The sequence below is a fragment of the Kogia breviceps genome, chromosome 9 (genome assembly GCF_026419965.1).
Source record: "Kogia breviceps isolate mKogBre1 chromosome 9, mKogBre1 haplotype 1, whole genome shotgun sequence".
NCBI classification, from domain to species: domain Eukaryota; kingdom Metazoa; phylum Chordata; class Mammalia; order Artiodactyla; family Physeteridae; genus Kogia; species Kogia breviceps.
The window spans coordinates 3,127,006-3,142,444 of NC_081318.1; the positions used below are offsets into that span (position 1 = coordinate 3,127,006).

At 48.3% G+C, this 15,439-nt stretch overlaps 1 protein-coding gene across 1 annotated transcript; it reads right to left on the reverse strand.

The window, feature by feature from the left end:
- Positions 1-1,599: 1,599 nt before the first annotated feature.
- Positions 1,600-15,071, reverse strand: HTR5A (5-hydroxytryptamine receptor 5A). The gene is made up of 2 exons (XM_059074784.2): positions 13,802-15,071; positions 1,600-3,264 (listed from the first exon to the last, which is right to left on the reverse strand). The coding sequence occupies exons 1-2, from the start codon at positions 14,540-14,542 to the stop codon at positions 2,926-2,928; spliced, it is 1,080 nt and encodes a 359-aa protein (XP_058930767.1). The 5' UTR covers positions 14,543-15,071; the 3' UTR covers positions 1,600-2,925.
- Between the last annotated feature and the right edge of the window lie 368 nt (positions 15,072-15,439).

Here is a 15,439-nt window from a genome sequence, read left to right on the forward strand (position 1 = left end):
CCGGCATCTGCGAGGGAATCCCACGAGGCTAGGAAAAGCAGCGGCGTGGAACCCACCGCTGCTGCTGGCCGCACCCCGTTGCTGCCGCGGTGAAGAACCACGCTGTGGCGACGCCGGCAGGGGCAAGGAGCCCTCCTTCCCCTCCAGTCTTGCAGCTGCCCTCCGGTCCTCCCCGGGCCAGAGTGTGACGCACGCGGAGGAGCTGGTAAAGCAGAAGCGTCGCCCGCAGAGGCTGAGCTCCGGCCGCACAGAGCAGAGCTGCTCCTTCCACCACCAGCGTGTTTGCAGAGTGAACAACAATTGAGAGAAGCTTATTAGGAGGCGTCAGGGAGAATCTCCAGCCTATCATTTCACAGAAGATGGGAAGGGCAACACGGCACACTTCGCCGAAAGTCGTGTGGTTTAGGCATCTGTGGTACAGAAGTTAACCTCAAGTATCCTTCCGGATCAGCACAAGGGCGCCGGGTCACTTAACTGACGCGATCTACAGGAGCTGAAATAAAGGGCGCAGGAGAAGTTCCTCTTAGATATCTGTTTCGGGACTTGCTGGAAATCCGCCCACTTCTCTGAGTACTTCATCCAATAAAAGTGGTTATGACATCATGGCACAAGGAGTAGGGGCTGAGGTTTGTACGTTACCTACTGTTGATGATTCACACTGTTTACCTGATAAGACACTAGCAGTCAAAAGTAAGTGAAAGCGTTTCACAAATACTGGAGTTGCACCCTGGACACCCAAGCTCAGTCACCGTTTGCACCTTGTAATATTTCCTACCCAGTCATAAACAATTTTCGGTATTGAAATAGAAGCAAAATAACTCAGTAATTGCCACTTCGTCCTTCTTGTAGACAGTGTTTCTTGCTCTGGGTTGCACATTGAGTGTGTTTTATACAACGTATATTTTAAGTAACACCTGGGAGGTGCTAAATATATATTGAACAGCCATAGTAAAGGGACTTACTCATCTTATGGAAATACTAATAACCTCAGTGGGAGATTGATATTAATAACATATGTCTCCAACGAAGTGTACAGAATCTTGGAGAAGTCAAGCAATATTAAGAAGCCGCCAGACAATGTGGCACATCCTCCTAAAGCTTCACTTTAGTAAAAAGTTTGAAGGAAGTAAAGCTTTTTTTTAAATAGTAAGTGTAGGTCAGACACTGAAATTATAGACTAAGATGAAAAATTTCATGTGGACTTTCAGATAGAATAGACTTTAAAAATTTTACCCTTGATTCTGATGTCGTATCTCCAGGTCCCCACGTCTGAGTTTATTCTCCTCTGCTATGGGGGACTTAATGAAGCTTTGGAAGTGGGGAAGGAAACTTGAATAAATGAACAGTTGGTACTTTAAAATATTTGTGGGTTTAGTGCTTCAAGTGATATATACAGAAAGAAGGAAAAATCTAAGGATTTTTCCAAGTAAATTGTTCAAGGAATTTGCTCCAATGTGTAGATAGGAGATCTGCAGTTAGCGCTGTCAGTCACTCTCAGACTTCACAAGTGGCGTAACATTTCCTTATCTGATCCCATTCTTTGAATAAAAGCCATCTTTGCAGTAAATGCAAGACTAAACTTCAAAGCAAGACCACAGATGGACATACATTTCCTATTTTTAATATCAATTGATATAGCTTAGTATGTACAAAATAATACATATAATACTATATATGTGTTGTAATAATTCAAAGACTTATAATACATAATTTTTAAATCCATGCATTCAGAGAATCAGGGACATAGGCAGACCACAAGCAGTTTTATTGTCCAAGGTCTTTTTAAAGTTTTGTACAATGGCTAGGGTTTTGTAAGATCATATAAACACTGCATCATCATTTAATTGTCTTGCCTCATGGTTATATAAAAGTGTTAATTTGCAGAGGACTGAGGCCACCTTTTACCATTTTTCTGCTTTCTCATTAGTTACCAATGTTGGCCTCACAGCAGGTATTTACATACCAATGAATAATAGCAGCTAGCAAATTAATCAACGATCTCCTTAAAGTGCACGTGTTTGGTGAATATGCCTTCATAGTCCTTGGTTATGAAACTATATCTAAGAAGTCAGCAACTTCTGACAGTTGTGTTACTCTAATTTCATGATCTGAGGATAAAAGTCTTTGTTCAGCAACATTTGAATAGATTCCATACGAATGGAACCCATAGTAAATGAGCAAGTTTGACAGATTCTGCGGAACTAGTAGATATTTCTGTGTTGTGAAGAGTTGCTTTAAAATAGGAGGTATTTGATTTGACTTTTAGTTCCTGTTCCAAGTTGATGGCTTGCATTTCAGAATAAACTCGCCAACTGGAACGTTTGTCTCCTCAGTGGGTCTGGTGTGTGCGTGTGGTTGCCATAAAGAGAACCGTAAAGCCGTACCGCCTGGCCTTGCAGATGCCGCTGTGTACTTTAGTATACGTCTGAAGACAATCTTTTGTGGCCAAATATTGGGACGCACACAGTAAGCATTAGGGTGTATACTTCCTCGGACTGTAGGATGGAATATTCGAAATGGGGACTCTTCCCGGAAACTTGCAGTTATGGTTTCCTATTTCCCCAGATGTCCCCACTGTGGCTTCTTATTCATTGTTTCCTGTCTGTTCTCAACCTCTCGCCTGCCTGGTTTGACGTCCCTGGGACGAGGACAGTAACCACGCTGGAGTGGATTTTGCAAAGAAAGGGCACTTTGTGGGCCAAGTCCGTGGCTGCTAGGTGCGGGGTGAGGAATCGCAGATACCTTGGATAAACGGGGTCCCCAGTACTGCCTGTGGAGACTCGCGTTGCTGCCCGGAGTGCAGAAGTGAGGTGCTCAGCTCCGAGGGTCGCCCTGGGGAACTTGGAGGCTTGTCTCTTCCAGGCGGTGCCGGGTGGGGGTGGGGAAGTAGATGGAGCTCGGGCAGACTTCCTGCCTGTGCCGGCCTCACGGTCCCCGGCGCCTGGAGAAGAAGTTCTTGAAGGCGCTGTTGTAGGTCTTGTTGAAGGCCGTGTAGATCAGGGGGTTGAAGAAGGAGTTGGAGTAGCCGAGCCACAGGAAGACGCTCTTGCAGGTGGCGGGGATGTCACAGGAGCACAGGGGGCTGACGAGCTCCGTGGTGAAGAAGGGGGTCCAGCAGAGCACGAACACCCCAATGAGGACGCCCAGCGTTAGGGCGGCCCTCTGCTCCTTCTGTTCTCTCCACGTGTCCCCTTCTGTCTGGAAGGTGACAGTGGCGTGGCGGACCGCGAACACCGTCTCGGGCCGCCGGGCAGAGGCCTTCACCTGGAAAAGGTAAGCAGAGGCTTCAGGAAGAGCCACCTTCATGCCTGCTGGCTCTGGGTGGGCTGAACCTAGACACGGGTGGGCGTGAGGCCCGCACATCCACTTCAAGAGAAAGTCCGCAACTGTCCGGTGCAGGGACTGGGCAGCATGTGTGGACCACCCTCGGCTATGAGAACGTGCTGACGGAGCTGGGTGTTTGCTTACATCTCAGAAATGGAGGGAGAGTAGGAACGTCTGCAATGATGCAGCGACAGTGGAGTGAGTCCCTGTTGCCGTCGGTTCAACAGGGAACAACAGAAGTAAGCAGGTCGTGCAGTCTATACAATGTATGACCACGGAACACGAGTAATCAGAAGCCCGCTAAATGCTTATCAAACCCTGTACACGTAGGACCCAGTATTCCAAAATCTACAACTTTCTGGGTTTCTGTGAATCCCCTCTAAAAAGTTAGAATTTTCTAGAACTTTTCTTCTGGTATAAGGCTCCTACTGCTGTGCTTCCAGAACATATTCTACTGTTTGGGACAGTTCGCTCACCAGGATGTTTATCGCCCTGTTTATTCTGTGTTCCGCCCCCTCCCCCGAATTTTATGGAAAACAGAGACTCTAAACTCAGAGTCCCTCCACGTAGGTTCTCTCAGGTCCTCTGGAAGGCAGGTTCCCACTGAACTACGTTCTCCAGCTTCACATCCCTTCTCTAAGGGGCTGGAGTTCCTGGGAAAGGAAGCTCTTTCCTCCATTCCAGCCCTATTTTTTAGATCTTCGGGGGAACTGGAATAAGGGGTGTCTGATGATGAGGCCCCCTAAATATAAGGAACTTGCAGCTGATTTGCTAAGTGAGCAAATCGATTGCTCCAGTCACAGTGTGGGACAGTTTCTGGGTCGATCAGTCATTCCCTAGTGGTGAGACTATCCTGACATTAAATCCTCTTCCCAGCTCCGCCTTCTGTGACCCCCGTGTGCTCGAAAAGGAGAATTACCCAGCTCGCGCCCCGGCGGCCCACAGCCTTTCAGGCAACGGACGCGGTCGGAAGGTCTGTCTCTTTAATCTAACTCGTGTAACCAGTTCATGGCTACATCTATAAATCGGAGTCAAGCGGAACTAACTTCCCTATCGTATAGAATTACTGAGCTGAAAATAGGAACACTGTAGTTAAAGGAATGTTAGCTCATGTATGAATTATTAAATTTATGTGATAGCCTTCCTGTCATCTGTTTGAAAAACAGTGAAACCCCAAGCATTACACAATTAAACAGAAGATCGTGAATATTGAAACAAATAGTTCCTCTTTCTGCAACCCTGAAAAGCACATATAAAATAAGAAGTGAAAATTTCTCTCTCCCAGTCTCACCCCTGGATGGAACCGTAGTTACCTTTCTTATTTATTAGTGTATATCTGGGAATGCATTTCAGGGAGTTAATTTATAGAAATGCAAACACAGTTTTAGTTTCATTTTTCAGCATAAAGAAAATAGGGAAAACTACCGATTTCCTTAATAAAACTCAATCCCAAAATGGCCTCAAGTCAGCCATTTCCCAAAGATGGCAATGGAAGAATAATTCTGGTCCGGACCCTGAAATCCCTCAGAAATTCTCCTTCCTTTCAGAGCTTTTCGCTGGAGCACTGGCCACTGAGGGCTGTGATGCCATTGTGACCTCCCGTTCATTCCGTACAGCGCACCTGGTGGAAAAGCGGGACATTTAAACCAGACTCACAGGCCCTGGGGTAACAGTAGAAATAAATACAGCAACACATAACTAGATATTCTGGCTTTTGAGCTACGACACACTCTAGGGAGTCTCTCCACCCCTCCCGTCCTCGCTCCCTGTCTGCCTTCCCTGTGGTCAGTGCCTTTTCAGCTTGACTCCAGAAGCCCATGCTTAGTCCTTGAGATACTCAACTTCCCGTCGCAAGACACAGTGAGCCCCACGATTGGACTACCGGTGGAAGACCAGTCTTCTGTGAAGGGTGAGATACACCCTGCCAGTGCTACACGTTCTATTTGTAGGAGTTTGCTATCGCATGATGGAAAAGGTTGCAAGGTTTCCATTCTGAGGAGCCGTCTTCTCTCCTAACGATTGACACTGAGAATGTCTGCCTCTTTTGAGACTCTGCTGATACATTCAGACACAGTCCTGACCTGTATCCGAAGGGGCTGCCGTATCAGAATGTAGCCCAGTGCCTCCTCATTCGTCTGAGAGACACAGGATCGCAGGGTTGTTTGTTTTCCGGGTGTAGTGTAGGATACGAATATTTCTTTAGCCCAAGTATATTATAAGACAGTTTTATGGAAACCCATAACTTCACATCATGGTCCTCGTAAGGGAATGTCAAGTGCCGTTAAGTGTGGGCCTGCTTGTGCGGGTATTTGGCAGTTGTTCTGTGAAATCCTGGATCCTTCCAGTATACTGTACCCAGGTTCTTATGAGCTGTTCCCAAACATAGCATGCGTTCACTGCATGTACAAGAATTTTCCAGTGTGTGGTAGTTCCGATGTTGCATAAGTGTACTCTTAACGACTTCCCAGTTACTCTATTCCGAAGCTTGTCTTCAGGATGATTTCTCTCTGTCAGTAGGACCCACGGTCCTTCTCATTGAGTTCTTAGCACAGCAGTTTGGGAGCACATCCGCGGGGCCCCTTTCCAGCAAAGAATCTAAATTCATTTTTAACAGTTCTTTTAATGGTCCGTGGGGTCTTCTCCCACTTCTTAGAATTCTATTTTGAATTCAAGTTCAACTTTTTTTCCTAAATACATTGTTTTTATGGTTTGCTTTGAATAAGGAATTTTCATAGGTTAGAGAACTCCGTGTTTCTCAGAAAAGCACACTCTCTATGACCTTGATGAGAAATGTTGAGCATTTTATGGGTCCCTCTCTTGGGTGGCATTCAGTACCAACTCACTCGGTGAGAGTGTCATCGGTCTGAAGTGGCTCTTCTGGGGCAGCAGAGGCTCAGCTGGGAGGAGGGGCTTTGCTGTTGGGGAGTTTCAGCCTCCGGATGTTGCTAGGTGGTTGATTTGGCTGCTCGCCCTATGGCTTTCTGACTTACCGACTCCTTAGCTCTTTGCTCATCGGGGAATGCAATAAAGCCTTAATCAGCCCTGGAGAGCAGACTCTATTGATGACTCTGTCAATTACTCAGCCTGGTCATTAGTAGATTCACAGAAGGAGAGGTAATGGGGCAAAAAAAGGTGACCGTTCAGGCCAAATTGCACCTTTCCCACTTATCTTTGAAGTGCTGGATCATTTAAAGCACAAACCTCACAATTTAAGATTCACATGAAAAGATTTTCTAAGTGAACAATTAGCCTCACATCTCCAAGTAAGTGAATTTGGGGGGCGGGGGGGACAGGTACCTATGGGTTAGACTTCTCATTCTTCCAAAATGGTTATCGTGGCGAGCATTGCCCTCCGAGGAAGGCGCCATTAAGGCCCTCATAAGCCTCAGGGCCCGATCGTACTCTCCTTGGTCTGCATCCTGGACTCTATGGTGTGAACGTAAAAAAGGAGACGGCCTTTGGCCAGATCGCTCCAGAGACCTGCTCAGTTACCAAGAGTCCCTGGTTGTTCCCTAAAGCTGGGAAAAGCAGCCCTGGAGGGGAAGTTGCTGCCTTTGTGGAACAAGCAATAAACCCGCTGATGCAGATATGGTGGCGACGAGCCGAGACACGGAAGCCCGGTTCCATAGAAAAATGTCTATGCGGGGCTTCCCTGGTGGCGCAGGGGTTGAGAGTCCGCCTGCCGATGCAGGGGACGCGGGTTCGTGCCCCGGTCCGGGAAGATCCCATGTGCCGCTCAGCGGCTGGGCCCATGAGGCGTGGCCGCTGGGCCTGCGCGTCCGGAGCCTGTGCTCCGCAACGGGAGAGGCCACAACAGTGAGAGGGGAAAAAAAAAAAAAAAGAAAAATGTCTATGCAAAGTCCCTGCTTTACAGTGTCTCTGCGAAGTCCCTGCTTCAGGGGTGTATAGATGGCTGTGCTGTGCTATTAAACTTGCCTTGCGACCGTCAGTTGTCTGTGCCCTTCTGATCCCACACCCTGGTGCTTCCGCTCCCCACCCCCTCTCGTCGATCGTTGCTGTACTTTGAGGACCCGCCGCGGCTGGCGGCAGGTTATGTGTTAGATAACTATTTACTGGTTAATCATAAATCTAGCATGTTCTTTAATTTCCTCAAACTATTCTGCTTCACCTCCCTATTAATATTGCAGATAATCAATAGATTATCATCAGTAGTAGGTATGGAAATTAAGGGGTGAAGACTCTTACCTTGGAAGTTTGGCTTCAGGTGATTTGCAGGTGAGACCAGGTCATTGTCACAATGTAGGATGTACTGATGAGTCAGGATGTTCAAGCTAGAAATGCTCCTACCCACTTCAGGAGGGCTCCACGAGGGGCAGAATAAGAACATGCCCACAAACTTAGCAAACGACCAACCGTTCTGTAGCTGTGCTAACAAAGAGCCTTGCTACTTGTGTAAACCCCTTCAGTGGCTCAAGGACAGTGCAGCTCTGTGAATATACACCTGCAAACCAACCAGTCGGTGTCAGCCCTCACTTCTGGAAGTCAGCCAGTTAGGGCAGGACTCACCCCAATAAGTGCATCTCTGAGCTGCAGTCAGCCAACAGCAGTCTCACATGGTAACCCCACTCTGGGGATGTCAGCTCACTGCTCCCCTGAGTGTCCCCCAGCCCCTGAACTCAACACTGTCCCCAGTCCCCATAGATGACGGCCATTCTGCTCTGGCAGACGGTGCCTGACAAGTGTAGCTGTCTCTTGCTATACGAAGGAGCGTTTTTATTTCAGATGCTGTGTGGTGGTTGTATCATCCTTGGACATTCTAGAGAGCCCGCTGAGATCATTTTGTGGATCCTCCACAGGATCCTTGGACCGCAGGTGCATCCACTGCGCCCCAGACTCCAGCTGCCTTTAGATCTGCAGATGCAAATCACTCTCAGTGAGCTGAGTTCCAGCCAGCTCCACTGGGCTCTTCTCACGCTGTGTATTTTGTTATACAAGGATTTGTAACCAAGTGTGTCTTTGAATAAGATCATTCAGCTTAGGTCTTTGTATCAAGTAACTAGACCTTTGTTTGAGAGGTGCACCGTTTGGTAATTGACTTACATTTTTGTGTAAGGCTATTAGATCTCTTGTCTTGGAGGTATACCATTTAGCGAAAATTTTTATGCCATAACCTACTTACTATATTGTTGTTTTCTTTGTTTTCGCTGTTGTTTGTCTAAATATGCAATGCCTTGTTATCATAGGTTGGGTGGTTTGTTTTCTGTGCTGGAATACCTTTTTTTTTTTCTGTTGAATATAAAAAGGATTGTTCTATAAGGCATTGGCTTGATAAGCTCTAATCCATTCCAAGGCAGATCTGAAGGCTAATGATTTGGGGACTGTTAGACTTATGACCAATTTGTGAAAAAGCAACTGATCAAACTTTGCTTTGGGTTCTTCACAAAACTTAAGTGAGGGCACTCGCTATCCTGTCAATTTATGAAAAAAAACTCACCTTGTCTAGTTGGTATTCCAGCTCATTGGATTGGTGGTCATGTGGCCCGTTCTTGGCCTTTGGTCAAGGATCTGTGACACCATTCACAAGCACAAACTGTTGGCCAACTGTAGTGGCCTTTTTCTTGTGTGTCATGGTTTGTCTAAGTCAAAGTCGCAACCTTCTCCTTTGTGAACTTCTATTTCCTATTTTAAATTGCACTATAATGCTAACTCTTGCATTTCTCTTGATAAATGTGAAAGAAAATTTTTTTAATTAATGAGGAATTTCTGAAAGTCAAAATCAATAAATTAACATATTTAAGATCAACTCTAGAAAAATTAGAAGACAAACACTAAACAGTTGGGAGTCAGCTTCTTTAGTTCTGCTAAGACCTTAAAACAAAATTCTAACTCTAAGTTAGTCTCAAAGATTTTGTAACTTTCCAAAACCTCCCCACCTTGCACATCTACATCTCCCATATTTCTACTCAGCTTTACCTGACCTCCTAAATGAACTATCCTTTCTTCAGGGATTTTCTCAGGAAAAACAAAATCACATTGTAAAATTGCCAGACAAGAAGTCAAATCTATAGAATTTCAATTAAAACCTTGGTCTAGAGCTAAGATACAGGCTATAATTAAGAATTTTTCTAAACTTCAGGGAGAAGGGCAAAAAATTGCTGTAGAATTTAGACTTTTTAAAGAGTACTGAACAAAATTCTTACTGTCCTGGACTACAGATCAGCAGCAACTGGTTAATTAAAATCTCCCTCAGGTGAGGAAAAATATTTAAAACTAGAAGGATAGAAAAGAGAAGAGCTATATAACCCAGCTGTGGAAATTTAAAGTATAAAAATATAAAATATGTAAAGCAAAATTTCAGGAGGCTTTCTTTTAAGAGAAGATTAAATAAGGATTCAAAATTATGAACTAAGTATAGAAAATAGACTTCAGAAAACTTTCAAGCAGTATTCTGATGTAAACCCAACAGCTGAAGTATAATCTTATCCTGTCTTTCTATAAATGGGCTCAAACCTGAATTGGGGAATTTAATAAGAAAAAATAAATTTAAATGTGAAATTGCCAATTTAGAAAATATCCAATATGGGGCTAGACATTTCCAGATATCCTTAGAAAGTAAATAATACAAGAGATGGCTGTCTAGATAAAACATTCAAAAGCACCTCTGTTTTCAAAGATTTGGGAGCCTAGACAAGAACACCTGTAAATATTGTCAGCAGAAGAATCCTTGAAAGAATCAATGTCCCCTATTGGCTAAAAATCAAAATGACAACTATCTAAAATCTGTCCAGTGAAGTCACTCCAAGGGAGATATTATCACCCAGCAACTTCCTGTCCTTCTAAACTTCTAAGGGGAATTGCCTATAATTACAGATGTACAACAGTGCAGCTTTCGTGTTTATATGGGTGTCACCATAACTACCATTATCCCCACAATTATAAAACAATAGCTCCTTCAGCCTAAAATTTTAAAGTCATCTGAAAAGGAAACATGCAAATCAACTTGTAATAAGTTTTAAAAAATTGAAAACAGAGAAAAAAATTCTTTAAAAAAATGATTGGTTGTACAGATGCTGAAATAAGATCATGAGAGACAAATTTATGGTATGGCTATTTAAAGGGCTTAAGGGAAAGTGAACCTTAGTTAATTCAAAAATTCAAGCAATGAAAATCTTTAACCAGTCCTGTGTGCCAACTTGTTACTGATATTTCAGCATCATTATCAGAATACTTTAGTTTCTGTAACACAACTGCAAATTTAATAAGTAGAACCCGCTTCCAGATAAAATGTACTGCTGTCCTTACACATTATCGGATTACAGCTGGTCTGTACGTGAAAATGTGTACACTGTATATAATTCAAAGCATTACTGAAGAAATAGCAGTGATCCTGGAGTCCTTATGGACAAAAGACACCACAGACAGAAAGATTAATTAGACTCCCAGAGTGCATGAGAGTCCAGATCGATTCTTCCTAGGTTATCATGAACGTGCCTTTTTGTACCAATGTGAAAATGCTGGGCCATACTCCAAGCGGATTAATTCAACCACGTGACACCTATCTAAGAACTTCAATTGCCTATTGAAGCCCACCCCTTAATTCAGTAATCAAGGCTTTGCCTCCTTGCCTCAGAGAAATCACAGGCATCAATGAAACTAGCGTCAGCACATCTTCAGAACTTACGTTAAGCCTTTGAAGCCTATGCTACCACATGTAGTAAATCCCCGTTGCTAACTGAAGCCGGCCGACATTTTTCTGCTGGTCGGTTAACTGTGATTCAGTATCTGTTGTCCAGAGCTTCAAATGCTTCCGCGCGGCGCTGTTCCGACAGACGGGTATGTTGGTTGACGCGCACTGCAGTCTGAACATCAGATCTCCACAGGTGAAACTTCCTCTCCAAGGAGAGCCAACAACAGTGGTGAAGATCTGGACAGTCCTTGATGGTCTCTCTCGAAGCTTTGGCTGAATGAGGACCAAGATCGGGGGGCGGGTGAGAACTAAACTTAGGGCGAGTCTGAGTGTTGTGCGGCCTGGATCCAGTCTTGAACGGACTCTGTCGGTCAAGGGCAGTTCCTCTCAGGGGACTTGTTCCTGCAAGACGCGCCAGTCCCTCGCTTCTGAAAGTCAGGCGTCCAGGGACGGACTCACTCCAATAAACTCCCACTGGAGTAACGCCCAGCAAACAAAGCTGCTCATACAGATGATGTCAACCCACTCAGACCTCGGAAGTCCCCCAGTCCCTTACACTAGCAAGGCATAAATCCAGCTCTGTCTTCATGTCAGCTCTTCAGTAGTGGTTTCATCAGACTTTGTCAAGGGCGCAAGGGCCTGCCTCTCTTGTGTTTCCTGTTTTCATCTTGGTGTCTGACAAGGGTTAGGCTTTCAGTATGTATTTGAATAAAACTCTGAAGATACAGAACAGGGAAGACGCATTGTGTTTCCCTAGGTGACATGGCTAGTTGGTGGTAAAACTGTATGTAGAAACGTTGGCACCTGCTCCCACCGAGAAATCAGGAAGCCTGGTTTTTAATTAACCCTTCACAGTAGCATGAGGACAGAGGCAGCGCCACATTTCATGCAGAGCCCTAGATCACTTAGAGGCTTTGCAAAGCCAAGGGACCCATTTTTGAAAGTTATCTGGCAGAGAAAGAACATGAAACAATGCTTTGCCTCTGCTCTCTCCAAAGCTGAGCAGTGAAAACCCCTCTTCCTTCCGCGCTAAGCCCTCTGAGACAGAAGCATAATTGCTTTTCCCTTTTAAAGGTGTCTGGCATTAATTACAAATTGTGTTTACCTGGGTAAGCGCCCTGGCAGAAGAGGGTCTGTGTAAGGAGGGCCTTGGTGGGCAGCCGGCCTCCTTGTTCCTGACCTGGAACGGGGTGGACGCACACACACGGCCACTCCAGGCAGTGCGCTGGCACTCTTGCCCATCAGCGCTCCTGGCCCTGTTTAGAAACCTAATAGGTCAGGTTTCCCAAGTTTGGCACTATGAACATCTTGGTCTGAATAGCTCTTTGTTGTTCAGCCTGTTTTGCGTGTTGTCCCGCGTTCAGCAGCATCCCTGCTCTCCACACGCTAGATGCCGTTCGTACCCTGTCCCCAAGTCTTGGTAATCAAAACCGTCTCCAGACATTCCAGATGTTCCCTGGGGCAGGGGAGGGTAATTTGGGTGAGACTTTTGTTCTAGATAAAAGGACAGGTGCCCTCTGACCCCCTTTTCCTTCTTGTGTCTAGGAGGATGCCCTCCCCTTTCTCCCCTACCTACACCTCTGGTTCCTCTAAGTTTGACTCACTGGTTATACTTGGGATTAGCTACTGACTCTCAAAAAATACAATCATATTGCGGTGTTCACAATGCATGTCTCTCTCACTAGACCAGACTCTTTGTAGGCAAAGATGATGTCTTTATCATTGCTTGACCGCTTGCAGCAAGCCTGTAGTATGTTCTCACTGTGCTTAATTGAATTTCCTTTGTTGTCCCAGAGCCAGTAACAGAAATGGGCGCTGCGTGGTATTCTGATCTAACTTAAATGTGTGAGTCAGGCTCAAGGGGTCACCCTTGGCAATGAGTGCGGTAGGGGGTGGGCAGCCTGCAGAGCCGGTGGGTTCATGTGAACTCTGATGGCCCCCGAGTCTTGAATCGTAGGGTCAGGTTACCAAGAGTGAACAAAAAGCAGGAAAGCGTGGATGGAGAGAAGGTGAGAAAAGAGCCCTCACGGGTGCTGTAGCAGTTGCCGTTCCTTCAATGCCACCTGTAAAGAGCTGGGGAAGTGTCTGCCTTAGCGTTTTAATTTCCTCCCGCAGCTTTACTCACGTCCCGGGAGGCAAGCAGGTGGTCCTCAGCTGCACGGACAGTCTGATCAGGGGTGGGGACGGGCCCAGAAAGTAGCGCCACAGGCAGTGAGAGACATAACGAGGGCAGAGGCTCTGAGACAGGTGTAAACAGCATCTTTAATCTTGCGTGACGAGAGGAGGATGCCGGGCGCGACAGTAACCCAGGAGATAGCACACTTTGCAAAATCAATTGGCAAAGAAAAAAAATAGACTGCGTTGAAACACTGACCTGCTTTGCCGGATTTATGGCAGTCTTCTTGCCAAGTCAGATGACCGTCCCTCCCTTCCCACCTCCTCAAACACCCCCCACTGTAAATGCAGGAAGCTGCACTTTTCTCTAGTGCAGCCCCAGGCACCAACTTCCTCAGGCGTTCTAAAGGATGTTATAGATCCGTAGAATTTTCAAGCCTAGTGGGACCCTGTAGAATTATGTAGTCCAGATCCCTCGTTTTATATATAGGGAAAGAACCCATGAGAGGTGACCTGCTCCGTGAATCTGAGCAAGTCAGAGCAGAGTCTGCGATGCTTTCTTTCACTCTCCCCGTCGACCTCCCTCCCTTCCCCTCCAGCCCCCGCCAAAATACTAAGAAGTCCCACTTTCTACGCATGTGTGGGGAGATGTGCTGGGGATGAGGCCTGTGCAAACGCAAGCCAAGTATTTTTAAGGATCTCGTTAACACCCACCTCCACAGCTTCGGATACGGGGGAGACGCTGTTGGCCTTCCGGGGGCCCACGCGGAACTTGGCCGCCTTGTAGATCTTCCAGTACACGAAGAGCACCACGCAGAGCGGCAGGTAGAAGGCGCCCACGGTGGAGAACACGGTGTAGGAGGGCTCGCGGCTCACCTGGCACTCCTCGCTGCCCTCAGAGTAGGTCTCCCCCCAGCCGAAGAGCAGCGGGGCCAGGGAGATGACTGCGGAGAGCGCCCAGGTGAGCGTGATCATGACGCTGGAGATGCGCTTGCGGGCACGGAGCGTGTATTCCAGGTGGCGGGTGATGGACCAGTAGCGGTCCAGCGCGATGGCCGTCACATTCCAGATGCTGGCCGTGCAGCAGAGCACGTCGCAGGCGATCCAAAGCTGGCACAGCCGCCGGCCCAGCTGCCAGCGGCGCCCGGACAGCTCGTGCACCAGGCTCAGCGGCATGACCAGAGCAGCCACCAGCGCGTCCGAGACGGCCATGGACGCCACCAGGTTGTGCGGAGCGCGGCGGAACGTGCGCACGCGGAGAATGGTCGCCAGCACCAGCAGGTTCCAGGCGAACGTGGCTGCCCCCAGGAAGCCCAGCACGGTGAGGACGAGCACGCCGAAGACGGAGAGCGGGCGCAGGCTGGGGCGCGGGTCTTCTGCGTCGAAGCTGCGGTTGGTCTCCAGAGGGGCGGGGGTGGAGAGGGTAAAGCAGGTGAGGTTCGCCGGCAGATCCATGGCTGGCTCAGGAGACGGGCTCTCCGGTGTGTGGAGAGGAGGGGCGCTCAGGAGGACGTGCGGTGACCACTGCGTCGGAAGCCACTCCGGATGTCTGTCACCTCTGGCCAGCGGCAGGGCTTCCGGAGAGCGCCCGTGGAACTTGCCCCGACCGCGTGCCAGTGAGCCTCCGTGGGGGACGGTGTGTCGGAGAGGAAGGAGGGCGCTGGGCTGTGAGCCGCGGCAGGTCTGAAGCCCTCAGGGCCTGGGAGAGCAGAGGCGAGGGGCTGAGTCTCGCAGCCGGGGCCCGTCTGAGCTGTCATGTGGCCAGGGCTCTTCGCCTCGGCGGAGACAGCAGTCTGGTCGCCCAGAGTCGGGCATCTCCCAGGTGGAGGAGGAGCTGGGCGCCCCCGGAGCGTGTGGGCGCCCAGAGACGGGCTGGTGCGTCAGAGCAGCCGTTCTCGCCGCGCGGCCTCCCTTCCCGCCCCTCTCGCCCGCGGCGGCAGCGGGCTGCAGCCTCAGCTCGGTGCTGGGGAAGCCAAGCGGGGACCTGCTTTCTAGGTCCTGCCTTCCGCTGTTGGCCCGCCCCTGCCCCGCCCCGCCCCGCCCCGTCTGCGGCTGCGGCTGCGGCTCCGGCTCCGGCTCCGGCTCCGGCTCCGGCTCCGGAGAGCGAATGCCGGCGCGCCCACCCAGACCTGTCTTACCGAGCTGGGGATCCAGCCCGCGCAAGGCATCGGCTGGTAAGGCGGCCTCGCGCCCGGAGCTCGCGGCGCCCGCGCTGGCGCTGTCCCCGCCCCAGCGCGCTATAGGCTTGGTGCTGTCCATGGTGCCGCCGCTGCTCCCCGAAGTGAGTTCCCCTCGTGGAACACGTTTACCGAAGAACTTTCCTGGAAACGTTCCTCTAGCCACCGCCTACCC

Bases quoted from the DNA above. Each gene is read 5' to 3' on its own strand.
- HTR5A (XM_059074784.2), bottom strand. From the start codon at position 14,542: ATGGATCTGCCGGCGAACCTCACCTGCTTTACCCTCTCCACCCCCGCC. The intron at 3,265-13,801 runs GTGGGTGTTAAC...TACCTTTTCCAG, and splicing joins CCGTATCCGAAGCTGTGGAG to GTGAAGGCCTCTGCCCGGCG.